General features: G+C 40.7%; 1 protein-coding gene across 1 annotated transcript in view; it reads right to left on the reverse strand.

The window, feature by feature from the left end:
* Positions 1–10,319: 10,319 nt before the first annotated feature.
* The window catches only part of itpr3 (inositol 1,4,5-trisphosphate receptor, type 3), a 75,840-nt gene continuing 67,987 nt past the window's right edge, over positions 10,320–18,172 (reverse strand). Inside the window, exons 45-60 of the mRNA XM_063463154.1 lie at positions 17,812–17,922; positions 17,352–17,447; positions 17,151–17,258; positions 16,971–17,054; positions 16,782–16,892; positions 16,078–16,270; positions 15,825–15,944; positions 15,507–15,679; positions 14,778–14,942; positions 14,501–14,690; positions 14,335–14,427; positions 12,469–12,587; positions 12,023–12,188; positions 11,771–11,931; positions 11,527–11,688; positions 10,320–10,906 (exon numbers count right to left, since the gene is read on the reverse strand). Coding sequence (XP_063319224.1) covers positions 10,790–10,906; positions 11,527–11,688; positions 11,771–11,931; positions 12,023–12,188; positions 12,469–12,587; positions 14,335–14,427; positions 14,501–14,690; positions 14,778–14,942; positions 15,507–15,679; positions 15,825–15,944; positions 16,078–16,270; positions 16,782–16,892; positions 16,971–17,054; positions 17,151–17,258; positions 17,352–17,447; positions 17,812–17,922 — 2,169 coding nt within the window. The 3' untranslated portion in view covers positions 10,320–10,789. The remainder of the gene's footprint in view (positions 10,907–11,526; positions 11,689–11,770; positions 11,932–12,022; positions 12,189–12,468; positions 12,588–14,334; positions 14,428–14,500; positions 14,691–14,777; positions 14,943–15,506; positions 15,680–15,824; positions 15,945–16,077; positions 16,271–16,781; positions 16,893–16,970; positions 17,055–17,150; positions 17,259–17,351; positions 17,448–17,811; positions 17,923–18,172) is intronic.

An 18,172-nucleotide genomic window follows, 5' to 3' on the forward strand; every position in this document is an offset into this window, starting at 1 on the left:
TGCATTACTCAGGCTTTCCGAGAGAGCTAACAGCTGCCACATCAGCTCAAGAGGATCCCTTTGCATTGCTCAGGCGTCTCCCTGTATTACTGCCCACAGCTGAGTTTATGCTGCCTGTAGAAATTCTTCTAGTAAATATAACCCTTCATTTATCTCCCTTTGTGTGAGTCTGAGTGCCTTAACTAAGACTCACAAGATGAGGTGAAGCCTCTATAGAGCATCTGTGGTTCAAAAGGTAGGTTGTCTATAAATTAGAAGGTCAGTGGTTCTATCCCTGCCTCCTCTGCTCGTTGAAGTGTCCTTGATACTGAATCTTGGGTTTGAAATGTCTTAGTGTAGAAGTGATTCTGCATAGAACAAAGTGCTTGAATGAATGAGGCTTTTCATAAGAAAGTACTCTGAGTGCTCAAATACTGTAGAAAAATGCTGTACAAGTCCACTTGGCTTTTCCTCTTCAACAGCAGGACAGAGCTAACTGGGAGAAGACTATTTTATTAGTGGGCAGAAATCATCTGCTTGGCCACATTTGACCTAATAAACCTAAATCCATTCACCCCTGAGTCCACATGAAGTACACAGTTCAAATATGGTGAGTAAAGTATTGAACTGTTGATAAATGTTGATTATTTAGGAGTGAACACAGAAGCCTGTTTCTCAGTCTGCTTCTTATAAAATAAGTGCAAAATAATAATGTTTCATTAGTACTTATTTATATTTTGAGGCTTCTGTTCTTTTCTAGTTTAATGAGGTTCAGTAAGAACATTGTGACTTCACATACTTTTGAGCACCAGTAAGATTAAAAGACTCTTTAGTTGTTGAAGCTCATGAAGCTAAATTTTCACCTTATTTCATTAAAAATGAAGCAGATTTGAAACCAACTCTCCAGGTCTTTTAAATTCAGTTTAAATTGATTAAATTAGAAACGCATCTGTTGTCAAACGGACCAGAAATCAGCTAATACAAAATGACATTAGTGAATAACCTGGGACACAATTTCTGAAATTTAGGATGACCATCTCACAATCTGACTGCAGCCAATGGGAATGCAACAGGAAAAAAATTTTGGCAAAATGAAACAAAGTAAAAAATATAAAACAATTTTTTTTGTAGGACATTAGCAAACAGGTACATCTAACTTCATCACTGCGTCACAATCCTACAGCTGTTACCAAGGAGCAGATAATAATGGTGTTAGCCATTAGCCGTGCATCTTGTCCTCAGTTCAGTAGCAAACGTGCACTAAACTTTTCCCAAGTTCACTAGATCAGTGTCACAGTGTTGCTTATACTGGACTCATACAGTTACACACTGGGTAAGCACCTTCAGATGCTGAGGTTGCTGGGAAATTTGAATCCTTTAAATCTTTGCACTTTTTGCATTAAAAACTCAGTTACCCAAGTTGCTGTGTACAAATAAAATTGATCTTAGGCACTATGACAGTCATCTCAAATATCAAAGCATACATCACAGAAATCTGATTAATTAAATGGGGGCAGTGTACTTACTGTGCTGGGTGGCTCTGTTTTGAAGATCTTTGAGGATGTGCAGAAAAACACAATAGCGCAACTCAAAGAGCATCACTTTGCTTTATAACCTCACTGTGAAGGTCACTGCAGCATGTGACCCCCTCCCCTGCAGCTGACTGGGCAGACTGGTCTGCTGGACAGTCATAAAAGGCCTGCTGTGGTCAGGATAGAATACCAAACTAAAGCAGAACCAAAGCCCCATCTGCTCCCTCCTCATCCCCGTTTTCTCCCACTGCATCCCGGTCTATCTATGGAGACTGACTGTCCACTGCTGACTTTCCCCTCTGTGCTTCTGCCCATCTGTGTTTTGTTCCATCTTTCTGACATGTATTCCATCCAGGCTATCTCTGGGTATTAAACCCCAATTATTCTTTATTTAACCCAGTGGCGTCAAACTTAAGCCAAGCTGTCAATGAACTGCTGATGTGGTAAATCAGAGAAACCTGTCAGCATTGCTCCTCAGGCTCAGGGAAGCTCCGAGAAATTAATCTCTAAAGGTAAATAAATGCCGGAGCCTCAGACTTTTAAAAAAAATTATTAATTCACAGAAATTTCCTTTTTATTCTTCAACTTTTTTTTCTTATAGACCACCTGTAAACAAAAATTCTTATATTTACTGGCTTTAATGACAGCACAGTGCTAGGACTCAGATTTTTGATGGGTGAAAGTCATTCGTGTCTTCAGTAGTTAGTTTTCAGTATCGGCTTCTATTCATAGAATATTCATTCACATAAACATTGAAAGCAAAGATGTAATTTAATAAAGTCTGAATAATTAGTTATATATATGTGAGCTACGCTAACTTATATCAGCAGATTGAGCAGCTATAAATTCATTTATCTGTATGCAGTTAAAATTTAATCATTGCAGTTTCTAAAATGGAAACAAATGAGCAGTTCGCTTTGTATGACCGGTGTTTTATTTCTTTTTTGAATGTTTCTAATTGCTTCCCCACATAAAATACTTTGTAACCACTGTGTAACCACATTCAGCTAATGCTAGAAAATAATGGCATTGGTCTTCTGGGTTTTGGCTTCTGTATCTGTTAATAATAGAAAAGATTCACTCTAATAAACTGTGATTGTCTTTTCAAGCAAACACCAGCCTTAGAAGCTGCTTTTAAGCTCCCATCATCCTTCTCTGTTTTCCTCCATCAGTTACTGACAGTAATAAATAAGGCAATGATGCACATCGTGTTTCACTGACTGATAACCTGACACACTGAGCGAGTCCAGGCAGGATTTGGACCGCAGTGGATTTTGATATTTGATTTCTCTGTGCAGAGTTGAAATAATAGATCTGCTGTGGGGATTAAACTCGAGGCTTTCAGCTTTGATATCGTGCTATTTTTACACTGAGAACAACCAGCCTTCTGCTGCCTCTTTACATTCATGAAAACTCAGCTCGCTCCAGTGATCGGCTGGTTTTTGAGAACCAGCTCACATATCAACAGGCTGGGGAACTGAAAATTACATAGCATTAGGTGGTGTAAGTTGGGGCAGTCACATTATAAAGATTACCAAAAGAATCTGCAGGCTGCTCCCAGAGCTACTGTCCGTGGTTCCAGCTTTGAGCCCAGCAGTACTGTGGTGATGCGCCTGCATCAGTCTTTTTCTGACATAAATATGTGGAAGAGGTGAAAAAGGTGGATGGTTACGTGACAGATAGATTTAATATGATGTCAGCCCACATTTTGCAGCTCTAGTAGCTTCAGCTCTTCTAGGAAGGCTTTCCTCAGGGTTTAGGAGTGTTTATGGGAATTTTGGACCATTCATTAAGTATTGCATGTGACGTCAGACTCTAAGGTTGGCTGCAGTCTCTGTCCTAATTCATCCCAAATGTCTGCTGTTGGGTTGAGGTCACAACTCTGTGCAGGCCAGTCAAGTTCTTCCACATCAAGCTCCCTCATCCATGTCTTCATGAACCTTTCTTTGTGCACTGGTGCGCAGTCATGTTGGAACAGGAAGAGCCCATCCCCAAACTGTTCCCAGAAAGTTTGGAGCATGAAGTTGTCCAAAATGTCTTGGTATGCTGAAGTTGTAAAAGTTCCTTTCACTGAAACTAAGGCCTCAAGCCCAACTCCTGAACCCCACCTGAAACTTTACACTTGGCACAATGCAGTCAGATAAGTACCGTTGCCTCTGCAACCACCAAACCCAGACTCATCCATCAGATTGTCAGACAGAGAAGTGCAAACTGTCTGTCCAGAGAACACGTCTCCACTCCTCTCTAGTCCAGTGGCAGCGTGCCGTACAGCGGCAATTGCGCTTGGTGATGTAAGGCTTGGATGCAGCTGCTGGACTGGAAACCCATTTCATGAAGTTCTCTGTTTACTGGTCTTGAGCTCATCTGAAAGCCACATGATTCTGGACCTCTGCACACTATGTTCTCTGTGATTTTATCTGACCTACCACTTTGTGGCTGAATTGCTGTCTTTCCCAAGTTGCTTCCACCTTTTTATAACACCAGTTCACCGTGTAATATTTAGTAGCAAGGACATTTCCTGACTGGACTTGTGACATCCTATCACTGTACCATGCTTCCTGAGCTCCTGAGAGTGACCGACAAATGTTTGTAGAAGTGGTCTGCATGCCTAGGTGCTTGACACCTATGGCCATGGAAGTGACTGAAACAGCTCAATTTAGTGGTTTGGATGGGTGAGTGAATACTTTTAGCACTATAGTGTAGTTGGATAGTTACATGATGGATGACTGGATTGGCGAATGGATCGATCTATGGATAGACAGATGGACAATAGCGATGGCCATATTAGCAAGTGAGCTTTCAGAAAGAGTAGAAATACTGATATTTATCTTTGTGTTGTATTGATTTTTGTGTATCATATCAAACAAACTGTTCCGAGTTAGTGACTTCAGCGCGGAGAGAAGTCCGTCTTATGGTGTTTGGTTCACTGTCATCCTGTCAGGTTTCCTGTCTTGTTGCCGTCCTGTTGGCTGAGCCCTTTGTGACCCTTTTATAAATAAAGGTTTACGCACAAACTTACTGCTGATAACACCACACATATCTATGTAAGCCCTGCACCCATCCACCCATTCAACCATTCCTACCAGCTGTCTCTCTCGTCTTCATCCCTCCATCCCTCAGCTGTCTGACAGAGGAGAGAGGGAATAATTAATAGTTCATTTTCCAGAGTGCTTTGACTTTTTCTTGGAAATGACTAAGACACCTGCCGAATTCATGACTTTTTCTCTCTGTTGTGTCCGTTCTTTTCTTTACCTAAACCATCCTTCCACTCCCGTCCCAACCACCTTTTAAGTTTTACGTTTTTTCATCCATTTCAATGCTCTCTCTTTCTCTCTCCAGTTAATACGCTCTAATCCAGGACAGGTTTGTGTGAAGCCTAAATACTGACTCACACAGCCACAATAAATCCCTGCAAATGCTCTGCTCACACACAAACACACTGAACCACTGCACTTTGAAATGCCTTCTTTAAAAATTCTGTTTTGTTTTTGGTTTTTTGTTCCCTGCTGAACTGATGGACTCAGAAATAACTTTAAAAATATGATCTAAGGGTGAGGATCATATTGCACATAGTGGAAAAGTAATGCAATTTTATTTTAAACTTTAGCTTCTATTTGACATTATTCATGTCAAGAGCGCCATCACCACCAGGCCTATTTGAGGCCAAAGAAAACAACAACAACAAAACATCTCAATCTGGATAAAGGTTTAGGACCTACATTCCTGTAATAATAGTCTCTTTTTCAAAACTGACTCAAAAGCTGTTTCATAGACTGGTGTGGGTTAATGTTTCTTCATCATTTAAGCTGGAAAATGACTGGAGACGTTTCTAGCACACGTGACTGGTCTTTAACCTGCCAGCTCCCCTCGTAAAAAGCCCGAGCGACGCATTGTGCCAAGGTGCAAATAGCACAGGTGATAGTCTGGTAAATACACAGAGCGAGTGGCTGGCATGCATCTCTGCTCTGGCCTTTCCACTGCCCTAACTATTCAGAGACAATTTAATGTATTGCAAACTGATTTGAAGTGAAACAATCCAGATGCCGCTGAAGTTCAGACTCTCGACTTTAATGGAAAGGGTTGAACAAAGTCATAGCATTAGCTATCACCATTTTTAAGGTATCTATGCATAAAAATGAAGCAGATGATTCCCTGGATGGTGCTTTGCAGTTTATATGGACAGTGGCCCAAAACATGCAGTTGAAGCAACCCAGATAAAGTTAACAGCTATTACTTGATCTCAGTCTTAGTGTTGAAGACGAAACTAAAGGCAAGAGCCACAAACAGCAGACAACGAGCGACAGACACAAAGGAAACACATGTATCTGAAAACAGTGCTGCATTTTAACAGGATATCCATTAATCATGTTAGTTTGTCCATTTACATTTGGGCCCCTGGGTATAAATTAAATACTCAACAGTTAATGCAACAATGCAGTTTTCCATTTTAAATCTGTCATGATGGAGTACAGGACCAAAATTATGAAGATGTTTTTATTGTGGAAACATTTATGGACCATTTCGAATGTAGTTTAACTTTTAAATGCACATTGACACATAGCATTTGTGCATAGTGTTAATGCCTGCATGATACACTATAAAGTCTGTAAGCACACACTTAAACAGCTGTCAGACCAACCACTGCGCTCTCATCCTGTCTCCCACATACAGCCCAGTGTATCCCAGAACAATGGGTGGATGCTATAAACTTATTTTAGTTTGGAAACACAGAGACGCCATGGGAACCCCGAGCTAGTCCCCCCAATCCCTCGCTGTCACTCCAAATGACCCCACAAACACAGACAGGGATCTATATATTAAACCTCCTTTTAATTAAAAGCTAAATTAACTGCAGTGGTTAGAATGAAAATGCAGCAGCAGTGAGCTGATGCTCATGTTGTACATGACTCACAATCCTAAGCTGTATTCTTGAAATAATTTTTCATCATCCAGCCTGAAAAAGTTAGAAAAATATTAGATGTATGTTCAAAGTTCTGTTGTTCTGTGGATTCTTGGGTCACATTTGATTTGATTGACTTAAGCCATGTTTCTATGCGATCTGATTTGTTGTACACATGTGAAGCAGGCTTCTCTCTGTTCCTTCCTTTCACAATAAAAGTCCTTTACATGTAAACCGTAATTTCTGTAGATAAAATGGCTTATAAAAGTCACTCTACAGTTTGTGGATCAAGAGGATCAGGGACATGTCTAACAGTCTGCTGTTTTCCACACTACACCTCTCTGCGTAATACAGCCTAATTCAGTCATGTATTTGTAACTGTGGGACACATTAAGTAAAATATCACAGAACAGAGCACCGACCGATATAATCCAGGGCACCTTTAGACCCCCGCGTTGTAAAAATGAGATAATCTGCTGATGTGTCTGTTGCTTAGTTTCCTGTAAAATAATTTCAGCTTCTTTGCTGGTTCGTTTTCTGTGATTCTTTGAAGCCTAATTAGTCAGCAGCTGCTGCGGCCTGACAGTAAACAGCTGGAGGGGATCGATCCAATCAAAAGATGAGATTAGCCAGACCGCAAATGTATCCGAAACAGTTCAGAAATGACCTTGACCTGAGGTCACAGACGCACACACAATAATCTCGCATCACCTTAGAGAACTTCACAATGACAGACAGATTTTCTAGAGACTCACTAAAACTGAAACTGTCATATTTGTAAGGAAGCCACACACACACACACACACACACACACACACACACACACACACACACACACACACACACACACACACACACACACACACACACACACACACAGAGTCAGGCAGCAACTGTGGTCAACATTCCTCTGAGGCTCCACACCAAAGCTCAGTAATCCTTCACTCTCACACACACACACTAAAAGACACACATCACTACTACAGACCAGGAGATTACCTGTTGTTATAGAAACAATGTATCTAACCATAAATATTATTTAAATGCCAGATATTGCACAGCACTGTACATGCACAACTCACACACAGAGCCGAATGAACTGAGAACAGTAAACACTATTTATAGCCTGCACGGAAACACAATCTCACTGTGTGTGTGTGTGTGTGTGTGCTGTTTACAGATCCACGGGTCACATGTTGCATCTAAAAGGAAGCTGATGGTGGAGTTTTGGCTTCATAGAGAGCTGCCGTTCCACTTCCTGTTAATCCAGTTCTAAAGAAGCTGTGATTCAGTTTAGGACACAGTCAGGCCGTTTCAGAGACGATCCTCAAAAATTAGGAGTGAATACATTGAAACAGCTCGTGCCTTAACAAAAACAAAAACATCAGCTAAAGTTAGTTTCCCATTTTTTCTCCGTGTTGCTCCCGCGTTCATCTTCGGTCACTCGTCATCACAGAGGTTGTTGCACACCATACTGTGAAAGGTTTTCCTGTATGTGAATTAAAAAAATACTCTGAACCAAAGTCTTTAACAGTTTACATTTAATGAAATTATATTTTTCAGAATGCTGATGGTGTCATTCTTTTGCATCTGATGGGTCGAAATATATTTTTTCTTTATCTTTGTCAGATCTTTTTAGTTTTGTGCATTTTCAACTGACTGTTGAAAAGAACTGATGGAGTTTTCGTTTCCCTTTGGGATTATCTGTGAGTCCTTTCAGATTTGTCGTCCAGTTCTCCAAACAGTTTTCAAAATAGCAGCTGGAGTAATAAGAATTATGACCCAGAGACCCAAACTTAAAGTGAAACTATTAACCTTTAATATTTGCATTTTAAATCTAAAACTGAATTGTTTGCATTAAATACAGTTCATTCAATGTAAACATGAGAAAACGTGGATTTTCATCTTCATACTTCTCACTCGTCTGTTTCTCAATGAAAAAGCTAAATGACATTTCTACTGATAAATCCATCATCCAGCGTCGGTGCTGGTCTGTTACAGCGTTAAAGAAAAACAAACCATATCTTCTGTCTGATAAACATCTCACATAAACCTTAAACCCTACAAGTTTCCCAGATGTACAATTTGAAAAAACTAAAACACACATCGGTGTTCAGCTCGCTTTACAAACAGAAGCACAAATGAAACTGGCAAACACAAGCTGCATGTTTCTTTCTATTTACATTTTCTTAAAGTTATTAAAGTGAGTTTTACAAACACACATTCGCACACGTTAGCAATTTTTATGAAACTTGGTAGAAACTTGAGCACACCCCAAAACAGGAAGTTTGTAGTCTTTTTGCTCTTTTTCTTTATCACTAAAGCCATCAAACATTTTGTCTAAGTAATAATTTAAATTCAACTCATTTTCTGTTTAGATAAAAAGAAACAAAAAAAACTGAGGTTTTCCAGCTGCACCATGACGCTCCCATTTTTGTCTGACTGCATCTTAAAAACCCAAAGATGTGACACAAAATGCACAAACTGCTTCCTACAGCACCCCCTACTGTGTGGATGCCGGCATCTACAGCTTATTTCTCGTGAAACGAGTTGCTCATTAATGACAACTAATATCTGTATTCAAGTAAATAAGTACAGATTTCTGAAATATTAACAACTAAGAAGCTAGATGATAAATTAGACATTTCTAAGTACAGCTGTCTGGAAATTCAAACATTTCTTCAAACCAGGTGCGTGATGTGGACATTTGTGTGTTATAGTTTGTGCATCTGTGGGTACACTTGGGTCTGATCAATGGAAGTTTTTCATGAGCGGGCGAGCGAGAGGTTCACAGATGTCCACGTGCCTACATGTTTTTTCTTTTTTTGTCGTCATCTACAGAGGCTTGAGAATTTACAAGTTACCCGCGCGCCCTTCAGGAAGACTTGAAGCCTAACAGGAATGAACTATTCTGTCTCCAGATGTTTGTGTCAGAGTGTAATCGCCTTGTGTTTCATATTTCATTTTTAAGACAGTCACCCAGCCCACACTGATCTTAAATGACTTATATAACTGTGGCAGACTTGTGATGTGCTAGCTATATCTGTGAAGGTTCTCAGTCATCCAGGTCATCGTAGTCTAAGGAGCTTGGAGGGAAAAGCATCTGGACTTCTTTAAGTTACTTGAAGTTAATTGTTTCACCTCTCATCCGAAAAGCTAAGAGTTTAAAAATCTGGGACTCTCCACCATTTGACCTCAGAACTGAAGAAGCTTCTCGGATGAGAAGTGAAACATCTTCAAGAAAATTAAAGAAGTCCAGACACTTTTCTCTCCAAGCTCCTTAGACTCACATGCTAGCCAGTTATTATATCAATATTTCTTTGAATAAGAGCTGAACATGAATTTTGACAGCTGCGTCCGTCTTTGGCTTTGTGTTTCCCTGTTTGTGCAGCAGAAGCTCATTTTAATCTCGCTTCATTTTATTGGTCAAACATTGGTTAGCAACTCACTTTTTCTTCTACTTTTGTTGTTTGGTTGTTGCTGGCAATGATTTTAGTACATTACAGCTACCTTCTGGTAGTATCAGCATGCCAAACATACATTTGTATTATTACATTTTTTTTAATTAATGAGTTGAAAAATGATAACCATCCCTAATGTTTTCATTCAGATGAATATTATTAATAATAATAATACTATTATGGGGTTTTGGCAGGTCTTACACTGACTTTAGGGCTTTTCTTTTCACCCTGGTTGTAGACAGGTTCCAGATCTGATTTAAAACAGTTTAGCTGTGTTTTTCTCTCTGAACTTACTTGTGGGCTGTTTTCGGACAGCTTCGTGTTAGTTTAGCAATCAAGGAATTACTTTAGGAATTATTTTTGGACATGCTGTGCAATGCACTGCATAGATAAAATAGCCATGTGCTGGCTAATTTCTTTTACACATGTATTTTTCACTTGAAGCCATAAACCTTTAATATGTGCTGTTTCCACAAGAAGTAAGCTTAGTAAAATACACTTAATTTAAAATTGACCAGGTGGAAAGAATCCCCAAACTTCTGCTGCACAAAGAAAACCATAGCTGCTTTATTTTAATTTTTTTTAACCTGGGCCGTGAAGAACACCTGGAATGGGAAAATTTAGGGCTAAATTTGTCCTGTGACCTGAGCAGGGATGAAGCCGCAGGTTTAAGAGAGTCAGATCAGCTATTCCGATTATTATTGTCAACCAGCAAAACATCGATATTATCTGCTGACAATCAGAACTTTAATCTGTTGGATATTTGCTGCTATGAAACTGTGTGAAAGCTGCATGTGCTTCAGCTGTTCTAGTGTTTCTGTCTTTGTGTCCATCAGTCCAGCTGGATGGCTTACAGATCTAGAGATGACCATGTAGTGAACATCAAATCCGTCTGTGTGCCAATGTGTCGAGTGTCTTTATGTTTTGTAGATCTGATGGTTTCCTCCTGCGGCGCTGGGAGGCACCGCGCCGCTCGCTCCGGCCTGGACGTCGACAAAGCCCATCCTCTGCCTCCTCTTCCTCTGCTCCGTCATCTGCACACACACACACACACACACACACACACACAGAGTCACTAAACGCCACCCAAGCTGTGATTCAGTGTGTTTATATGTGCTGCTGTGATTAGAGCTTTGCTCCCCAGTTATGGTGCCACTAATATGGTGCATTATAAATGTTGTCCTGCTAACTGTGAAAGCAGTTGAAAGATCAGTTTGCCGATCCTGGATGAATTTCTGCTTTTAATGAATGGATAAAAGTATGATCAGCATTTACTTGATTTGGGCTGCAGTGTTAAGATCTTCCAGCATGTCGTGGGGTAGAATATTCATAGATTTAAAAGTGCATAAATTTTTCACATATTAACCCTAATATTTTGACTTATCAGGGACTTTTTGATTGTCTGAGGTAGCTGTAACATAACGTAAGATGGAAAACATACCCCATACTTGGTAATGATTGCACATGATTGACTATTTCATCCAAACTCTTGTAGCTGACCCGACTGGTAACCAGTTAGCCTTGGCTGATAAAAGTAATTATGAACTGACAAACAGATTCATGTAGCTTAAAAAAAATTAAAGCGAGCTGTAATTTGTCAAATCAAAGTCAACTTTGTTATTGTCAGTGCATATGTCACTTTGTGTGCAAATACCTGCTCTTTGAGCTCCGTCAGCTGGGCGGTCAGGGTTGTGACCACCTTCATGGTTGATACCAGTTTGTCCTGTAACTGCCTCATCTCGTTCTGCTCGCCATCGCTGTCTGTTACCACCAGTGACATGGCCTGCATCCGTGGAAACCAGTCCAGGTTGTTGTTCTGAAGCAGCAGAAGAAGAAGCAGTTTATTTGTGAACCTGAAATCACAGCCATGTCACTTTTCTTTCTTTAACGTTTCACACCTTGATCATGTGAGCCACGTAGCTCTCCGGTCCTGTGTAGTCTGTCTTGTTTTTCTCGCGCACCAAAACGATAAAGTAGAGGTAGTTCCAGATATTGTGCTCCATTTTGATGTGCTCTTCGAAAGACACCGTCTTATTGTCAAACTTGTCTCTCTCGAGGCCTGCAGCAGAACAAAGAAGACAAAGCTTCTTCAACAAATCTGCTGTTAGCTGATTGGTTTGTTAGTCACATTGTGAAGAACGTCTACAAACCGCAAATGAAACATGTTGTTTTCAGAATTTCTTCCTTCTTCTGCTTCTCACTCCTCAAGTCTGCAAATGTGTCGATGATGACACCGAAGATCAAGTTGAGGACGATGATGATGACGATGAAGTAGAACAGCAGGTCATACACAACTCGAGCGGGAAACAGTGGCTCCTGAACACAGACCCGGCAAAGGTATTTAGCCTTCACTCTGCACTAACTTCTTACCTGATGATCTTTTATCTATTTTAAAACTTAATCTTCAGAGCAGCTAGCATTTATAGTCCTGCAGTTTAAGATCATTTTTTAGTAACAGCAAATTTAAAAACCAAACTGCACCTTTCTGTGGCAGAATACTTTCCACATGATCAAGAAAACGTCAGATAAAAGCCAAAGATACAGGCTGTGCATTTTGTTATCAGAGAGCAGCATTCAGGTAAAAACTGTCTCGTACATTCTTAGATGGTTTGCGGAGGACGTCTCCCACTCCTCCTCCATTCCTCAGTCCGTGGTTCAGCACAGTAACGATACACATCAACAGAGTGTCGCATGCTCGCTCAGAGTCTGGCTCCTCTGAAACACAAACACACACACAAAGACTCATCAAGGACATTTAACAATGATCAAATACAAAGTCGGTATAAATGTAAAGTTATAGTGTGTAAAAACTTTCACCACTAGTTCTGTTTTTCTAACCCTCCCAATCAAATTGTGTATAATCACAGCTATGGTGGCTGTTATAGCACAAACATGTTTTAGTGAGGCAAAAGAGACCAAAAATATTAAACTTAGTATTTAAACCATAACTGCCATTGCTGGCATATTTCTACTACTGTTTGGAGAGGATCTGTATCCACCCCAGAGATATTCCTTTTTTAGAGGCTGTCAGCACACTGTTTACCTCAGCTGTCAATGCCGCATAAGAAGCATCCACATTTATGCTAGAAGAGCCTTTAAAAACTTTGTGATACGAGTCTGTAAGTGAGTGAAGCTCACTTCTGATCGATGACAGCGATACTACGTGAGTTATTGAGGATATGTTGAAGATTTAAGCACTATTTGCCCCTGTTAGCTGTTGTTAGCTGGCTGTCCTTGAAGTGGATCTAACATTGTTGGTCTCTGACACTTTCTGAATAACTTTTTATATGATGTGAAAATATAATCAAACGAGTTTTGAGAGGGAAAGTGTGATTTTTATTTTATTTCATTTCATTTTTTTAGTTTTCAACACTAAGCTAAAATTAGCTGGCACAATGTTAGCTTATATGCAGCTGATATTGTTGTTTAGCCAGGTCATTGTCAGTTACATGGTGGCTTCCACTAGGGTTGGGCGACATGAGGAAAATCTATTATTGCAATATTTTTTGGGATATCGTGATACCCTCCCTGAAGTCAAGGTTTTTATATAAATATCACCACGAAAACCTCAGAATCTGATCTAAAAGCTCATAAACACCATTTCTACAACCACCAAACAGCCAAAACAACAAACAATTAAAAGAGCAGTAAAGTAACATCATGAAATATGAATATAGCCATGAACTCACTCGACTTCATGTAACCAAACAAACGGCACAGTGTCTAAAAGCTGAGATCTCACAGATTCCAGAACTGCAAGTTTCGTCACACTTCGACCAAATTTCACTGAACCAGCTACAAATATGCTTCACATTCGATAAGCATTAACATGGAATCAGACTTGCACATGCCACTAACCCTAACCCTATGCTATCATTTTTCTGTAAGGCAAATTTACCTATGGCTATAAATGAAGTAACCTTAACCATTTTCCTCCGTTTTGCTCGCCGATAGCCATTGTAGCTCGTATCACAGCTGGTTTATTTAAAGTTTTCTTTGGCGTGGGGAGATGTTCACATGCAGAGTTTAAAACAGTTTTAATTTTGCAGTGGATGACTTTTCGGCATGTTTTGCAATTGACCCCATTTTGTTCTACATCCTCCTTCTCAAATCCAACCACATGATGACTTAATGCATCTTAACGCTGGTATTGCATCCTCACCAGCTTTAAGAAACTCTGAGTGCTCCAGTAGAGTAGAAAAGCGCCATATAAGAACCAGCCCATTTACCATTTAACAGCTCCAAAACATATTTTTGAATTTGCAACTGTGGATAAACACCATTTTAAACTGTCAGTTATCTAGTTGGAGATATTTAGCTCCCTGTCTATACTCAGACTCCAGTAAGTGGTGGAAATTGGATAATTGTATCTATTTTAATTAGCTAAAAGAGTTGTTTTCTAATACATGTTACAAAAACTGACTAGTGTCAGTAACCATCTAGTGATGTCTCTGTCTCTTACCTTCCTCTTCAGTGTTGGTCTCTGCAGTGCAGCTGACTCCGTCTGCAGAGCACGACTTGAGGAAATCCTGAGAGGCTTCACTATTTTGAGAAGCTGAACAGGAGACAGTAACTAGTACCGATTAAGGTTTTGGTATGAGGGTTAATTTTAACAGCTGTGAATTTACCTGCAGCGATCTGTGGCAGCGGGTCGACCTCCATAATGAAGTCCTCCTTCAGGAAGAGGAAGCCCACAATGGAGAAGAGGTACACAAGGATGAGAGCGAGCAGTGCCGTGAGCAGGATGGAGCGCCCGTTACGCGTCACACTGTTTATCACATTTAACAGGGTCTCCTCCCTGTAGATCAGGTCGAAAAGCTGCCCGAAATGAACATAGACATTTAGATTTTCCTTCCTACCACAAACAGCACAAACACCTCACAGGTCACTGTGTCTGCTGTTTACCAGGATGCTGTAGAAGAGCTCGTGAACGAAGAGTCCCAGTGTGGACGTCAGGACGTATGCCAGGTGATAGAGGAACTCCACATCCATCACCATGGCCTTGTACCCCATAATAAATGTGCCGTTGTTCCCCACAAAACTCACCACAAACACCACTTTATTGATGAGCTGGAAATGGACAAAACATGGACAGCACAGTGGATGATCAGGCTGGAGGTGTTGTTACCAAAGAGATGTAAAAGGACGCTGGCCAATTGTAAGAAATAAATGTAAGAAAAGCAAAGTATAAAATTACAGAAAAAGTTCTGCTAGCTCATTGCCCAGACTGGCCTTTAATAATAAAACAAGGCCTGATTCTGGCCCTCAGGCCATATGTTTGACACCTCTGATCTAGAATGTTCTACTCTAGAACCACAATTCAAATCTAGAGCTCAAAAAGAACAGGAGAATATTTTCCTTTTAGGACACAGTCACATCTGATAAGTGTATTCAGTGTCTTCACAGTTTAGCTTTTTTAACTGACCAGTTCACTGATCACCAAACTTAACTAAAAAAAACATGAAATTATCATTTTGATTTTAAAAAAGAAAAAATCTTCATCAACTCTGAATAAAACCTAGAAATGTAAACTGTGAATCAAGAGTTTAAATATTTAAATATTTAAAACGGGTACCAAGCCATGCTAAGCTAATCAAACCCAGGGTGCAGATGTGTAATGTGGTGTTTTCTCACATTAAGTGTTCCCAGCACTATTAGCGTGTTGCCAATGCCTAGGTGGTAGATGGACCTGAGAATCAGAGCGACGGTGAACGGCGTGAGGCCATAACGCTGAGAGAACAAACCCAGGACGGAGAGACCGGCCAGGACCCAGAACAGCATCAACAACAGAGAGTCGTCGATTGCACCTACAGAGGAGAAGAGCATCGTTTTAAGTGCCACATCCTCACCTCGACCAGTCCTCCACACTTTCCACAGATGATGACAAAAATAAAATGACAGTGTTCATGTGTTTAGTAGTATTTTCAGATCTATCAGTACTTGCAGTAGTACCTTGTCCGGAGTCGTAGGGGTAGAAGAAAGCGATGATGAGGTTGATGAAGAGGGCAAGTTTAAAGGAGATTGTTCCCCACAGAGTCATCCTTCTGGAGAACCAGTACAACACTGGCATACCTGCACAAACACATACATGTTGAGCCTGAACACGCTGTTGGGTTTTTATATGTTGAACAAAAGTAGAATTGATGTGAGCACCTGGCTCACACGAATGAAACCTATACAGATCACACTGAGTGTGTGTACTCACTCCTCAGCTTCTTCTGCCACTCCATTTCTCCATGCAGGAAGGATGTTTGCTCGAAGAAATGTGTGACTTTGGATCCCTGCTCGTCCAGCTCGGTGGTGTTGAACACCCTGATCTTTGACTCCTCTGTCAGAAACTCACAGATGGGATGAACGGGAAACACAATCTGCTCCATGCTGCGGTCCTCGCGAACAATCTGGGCACAGACAGATACGCAGTTTAGACAACGTCTTCTACACAGACGATAAAAGCTCGATCCTCTCTAAAATGTAGAGATGAAGTTGACAAACTCAAAGAAAGCACATTTTCATAATTTACGGGGTTTTTTTTGCCCTTTTTGGGTTGTGGATAGTGTAGACAGACAGGAAAGAGAGAGGAAGACATGTAGCAAAGGGCCACAGGTCGGACTCGAACCCGGGCCTACTGCTGTCTTGCCATAAAGCATATGGTCAGTGACTGAACTATGAATTCTACTTCTTGGTGGTGGCTGGAACGAGGGGGGGAGCATCTCTGCTTAGATTGTTGTGACTCACCAGGACAGAGTTGTATAACCGAGGAACAGAGATGCTTGTTAAATAAACAATTTGAAAAAGTTACGTTTTATCCAAACGATCAAATGCCATTTTGTGCTATTTGATAACAAAACCACAAAGTATTATAGTATTGATGGCTCAGGATAAAGATGTTTATTTTCATAGTAGTAATACCTCTATCTGTGAAGTTAGCTGCTCGTAGTACTCCAGCGGGTCCTGCTCCACCACAGGAGCTGGAGCTGAGGACTTCAACATCTGGGACAGAGGTCGGTTGTTCAGGTTCAGCTGCAGACACACAAACAGCAGCATGGTGTCAGTTTTAGATGATTACAACTTGACATGGATGGATGGATGGATGTTTACCATTGAGGAAATGCCCTCCTCTCCCTCTTTATTGTTCTTTTGAGGTTTTAGGAGGTTGTGAAGGACTTTGTTGTGTCTCGCCAGCTGCAAAAACACATCAAGAACTTTATTTTGACCCTAACCAACCACAAAATATCATGAGCTCTTCCAGATAGCCAATAGGAAAGTGAGTTTAGTCACCTGCTGAGCCAGGATGTAGATGTTGTGCCCCACCTCCCGAGGAGAAACTTCCACCTCCACCCCTTCACATTCACTCTCCTGGTTGTAGGCCTTCTTTATCACCTCCACCTGGCAGAGTGGACATGTACACACTTAGATTTTTCTTGCTTTTCAATGAGATCTTTAACAGCTGCTTTATGGACATGTGGTTCAGGGTCTGACCAGCTCTCGTGGCCGCAGGTTCAGCAGAATCCTCTCTGCGTTCTCACTGTCGTGACGACTCTCCATAAGAGCCAACAGCAGCTTGGAGGCATTGTCCTGTCGAACAGCAGTCAAACAAATGGACTGAACTGTTTGTCAAGTACTAGAGACAATGAGTTCTATCTTTACACAGACAGGAGTGATATTTGTGGAAATGCTGACTTAAAAGCCTGGAAACAAACCCACACATTAACCTAAAAGAGTGAGAGATAAATAATGGTGTTTGGTTACATTTTATCACCTCCTACACCGCGCCCCAGATTACATGTTTAAACATAATTACATTTCAAGCAGTGTTAGATTTCCTGTGCTTCTTTTAATGCACAGAAATATGAAAATAAGAAAAATGTCTGCAAACTTTTGCCACTATGGTGTCGCTACACTGAACTCTGTCTAAATGAAAGAGGTGACTCCATTTTACCTTCAGCTGCAGCACCATCTCCATCCGATAGCGACATAGAGGACTGATGTCATTCAGGATCAGAGCCGTTATGATGTCGATGCCGTTGGACTCGTGGGTCACGATACATGTCTGAAACACAGAAAACAAATGTCTCTGTAAGACAGTGCAGTAAACAAAGGACACCTTTAGAACGTCTTGAAAATTAAAAACTAGAGGACAACATCAGGTCTCTTCATCTGTTGTGCTGGCACTCGTGGTACTTTGGTGCCTTTTGAGCCCACGTGTAGAGGTTTCTGGGTGCTGGTGCCAGTTTTTTTTTTCAATGGATGTACCTTTCTTGTCTGGTAGCAGACATTACCAATCGCACTGAACAAAGCGA

This window comes from Pelmatolapia mariae, linkage group LG20 (genome assembly GCF_036321145.2).
Source record: "Pelmatolapia mariae isolate MD_Pm_ZW linkage group LG20, Pm_UMD_F_2, whole genome shotgun sequence".
Lineage (NCBI taxonomy): Eukaryota > Metazoa > Chordata > Actinopteri > Cichliformes > Cichlidae > Pelmatolapia > Pelmatolapia mariae.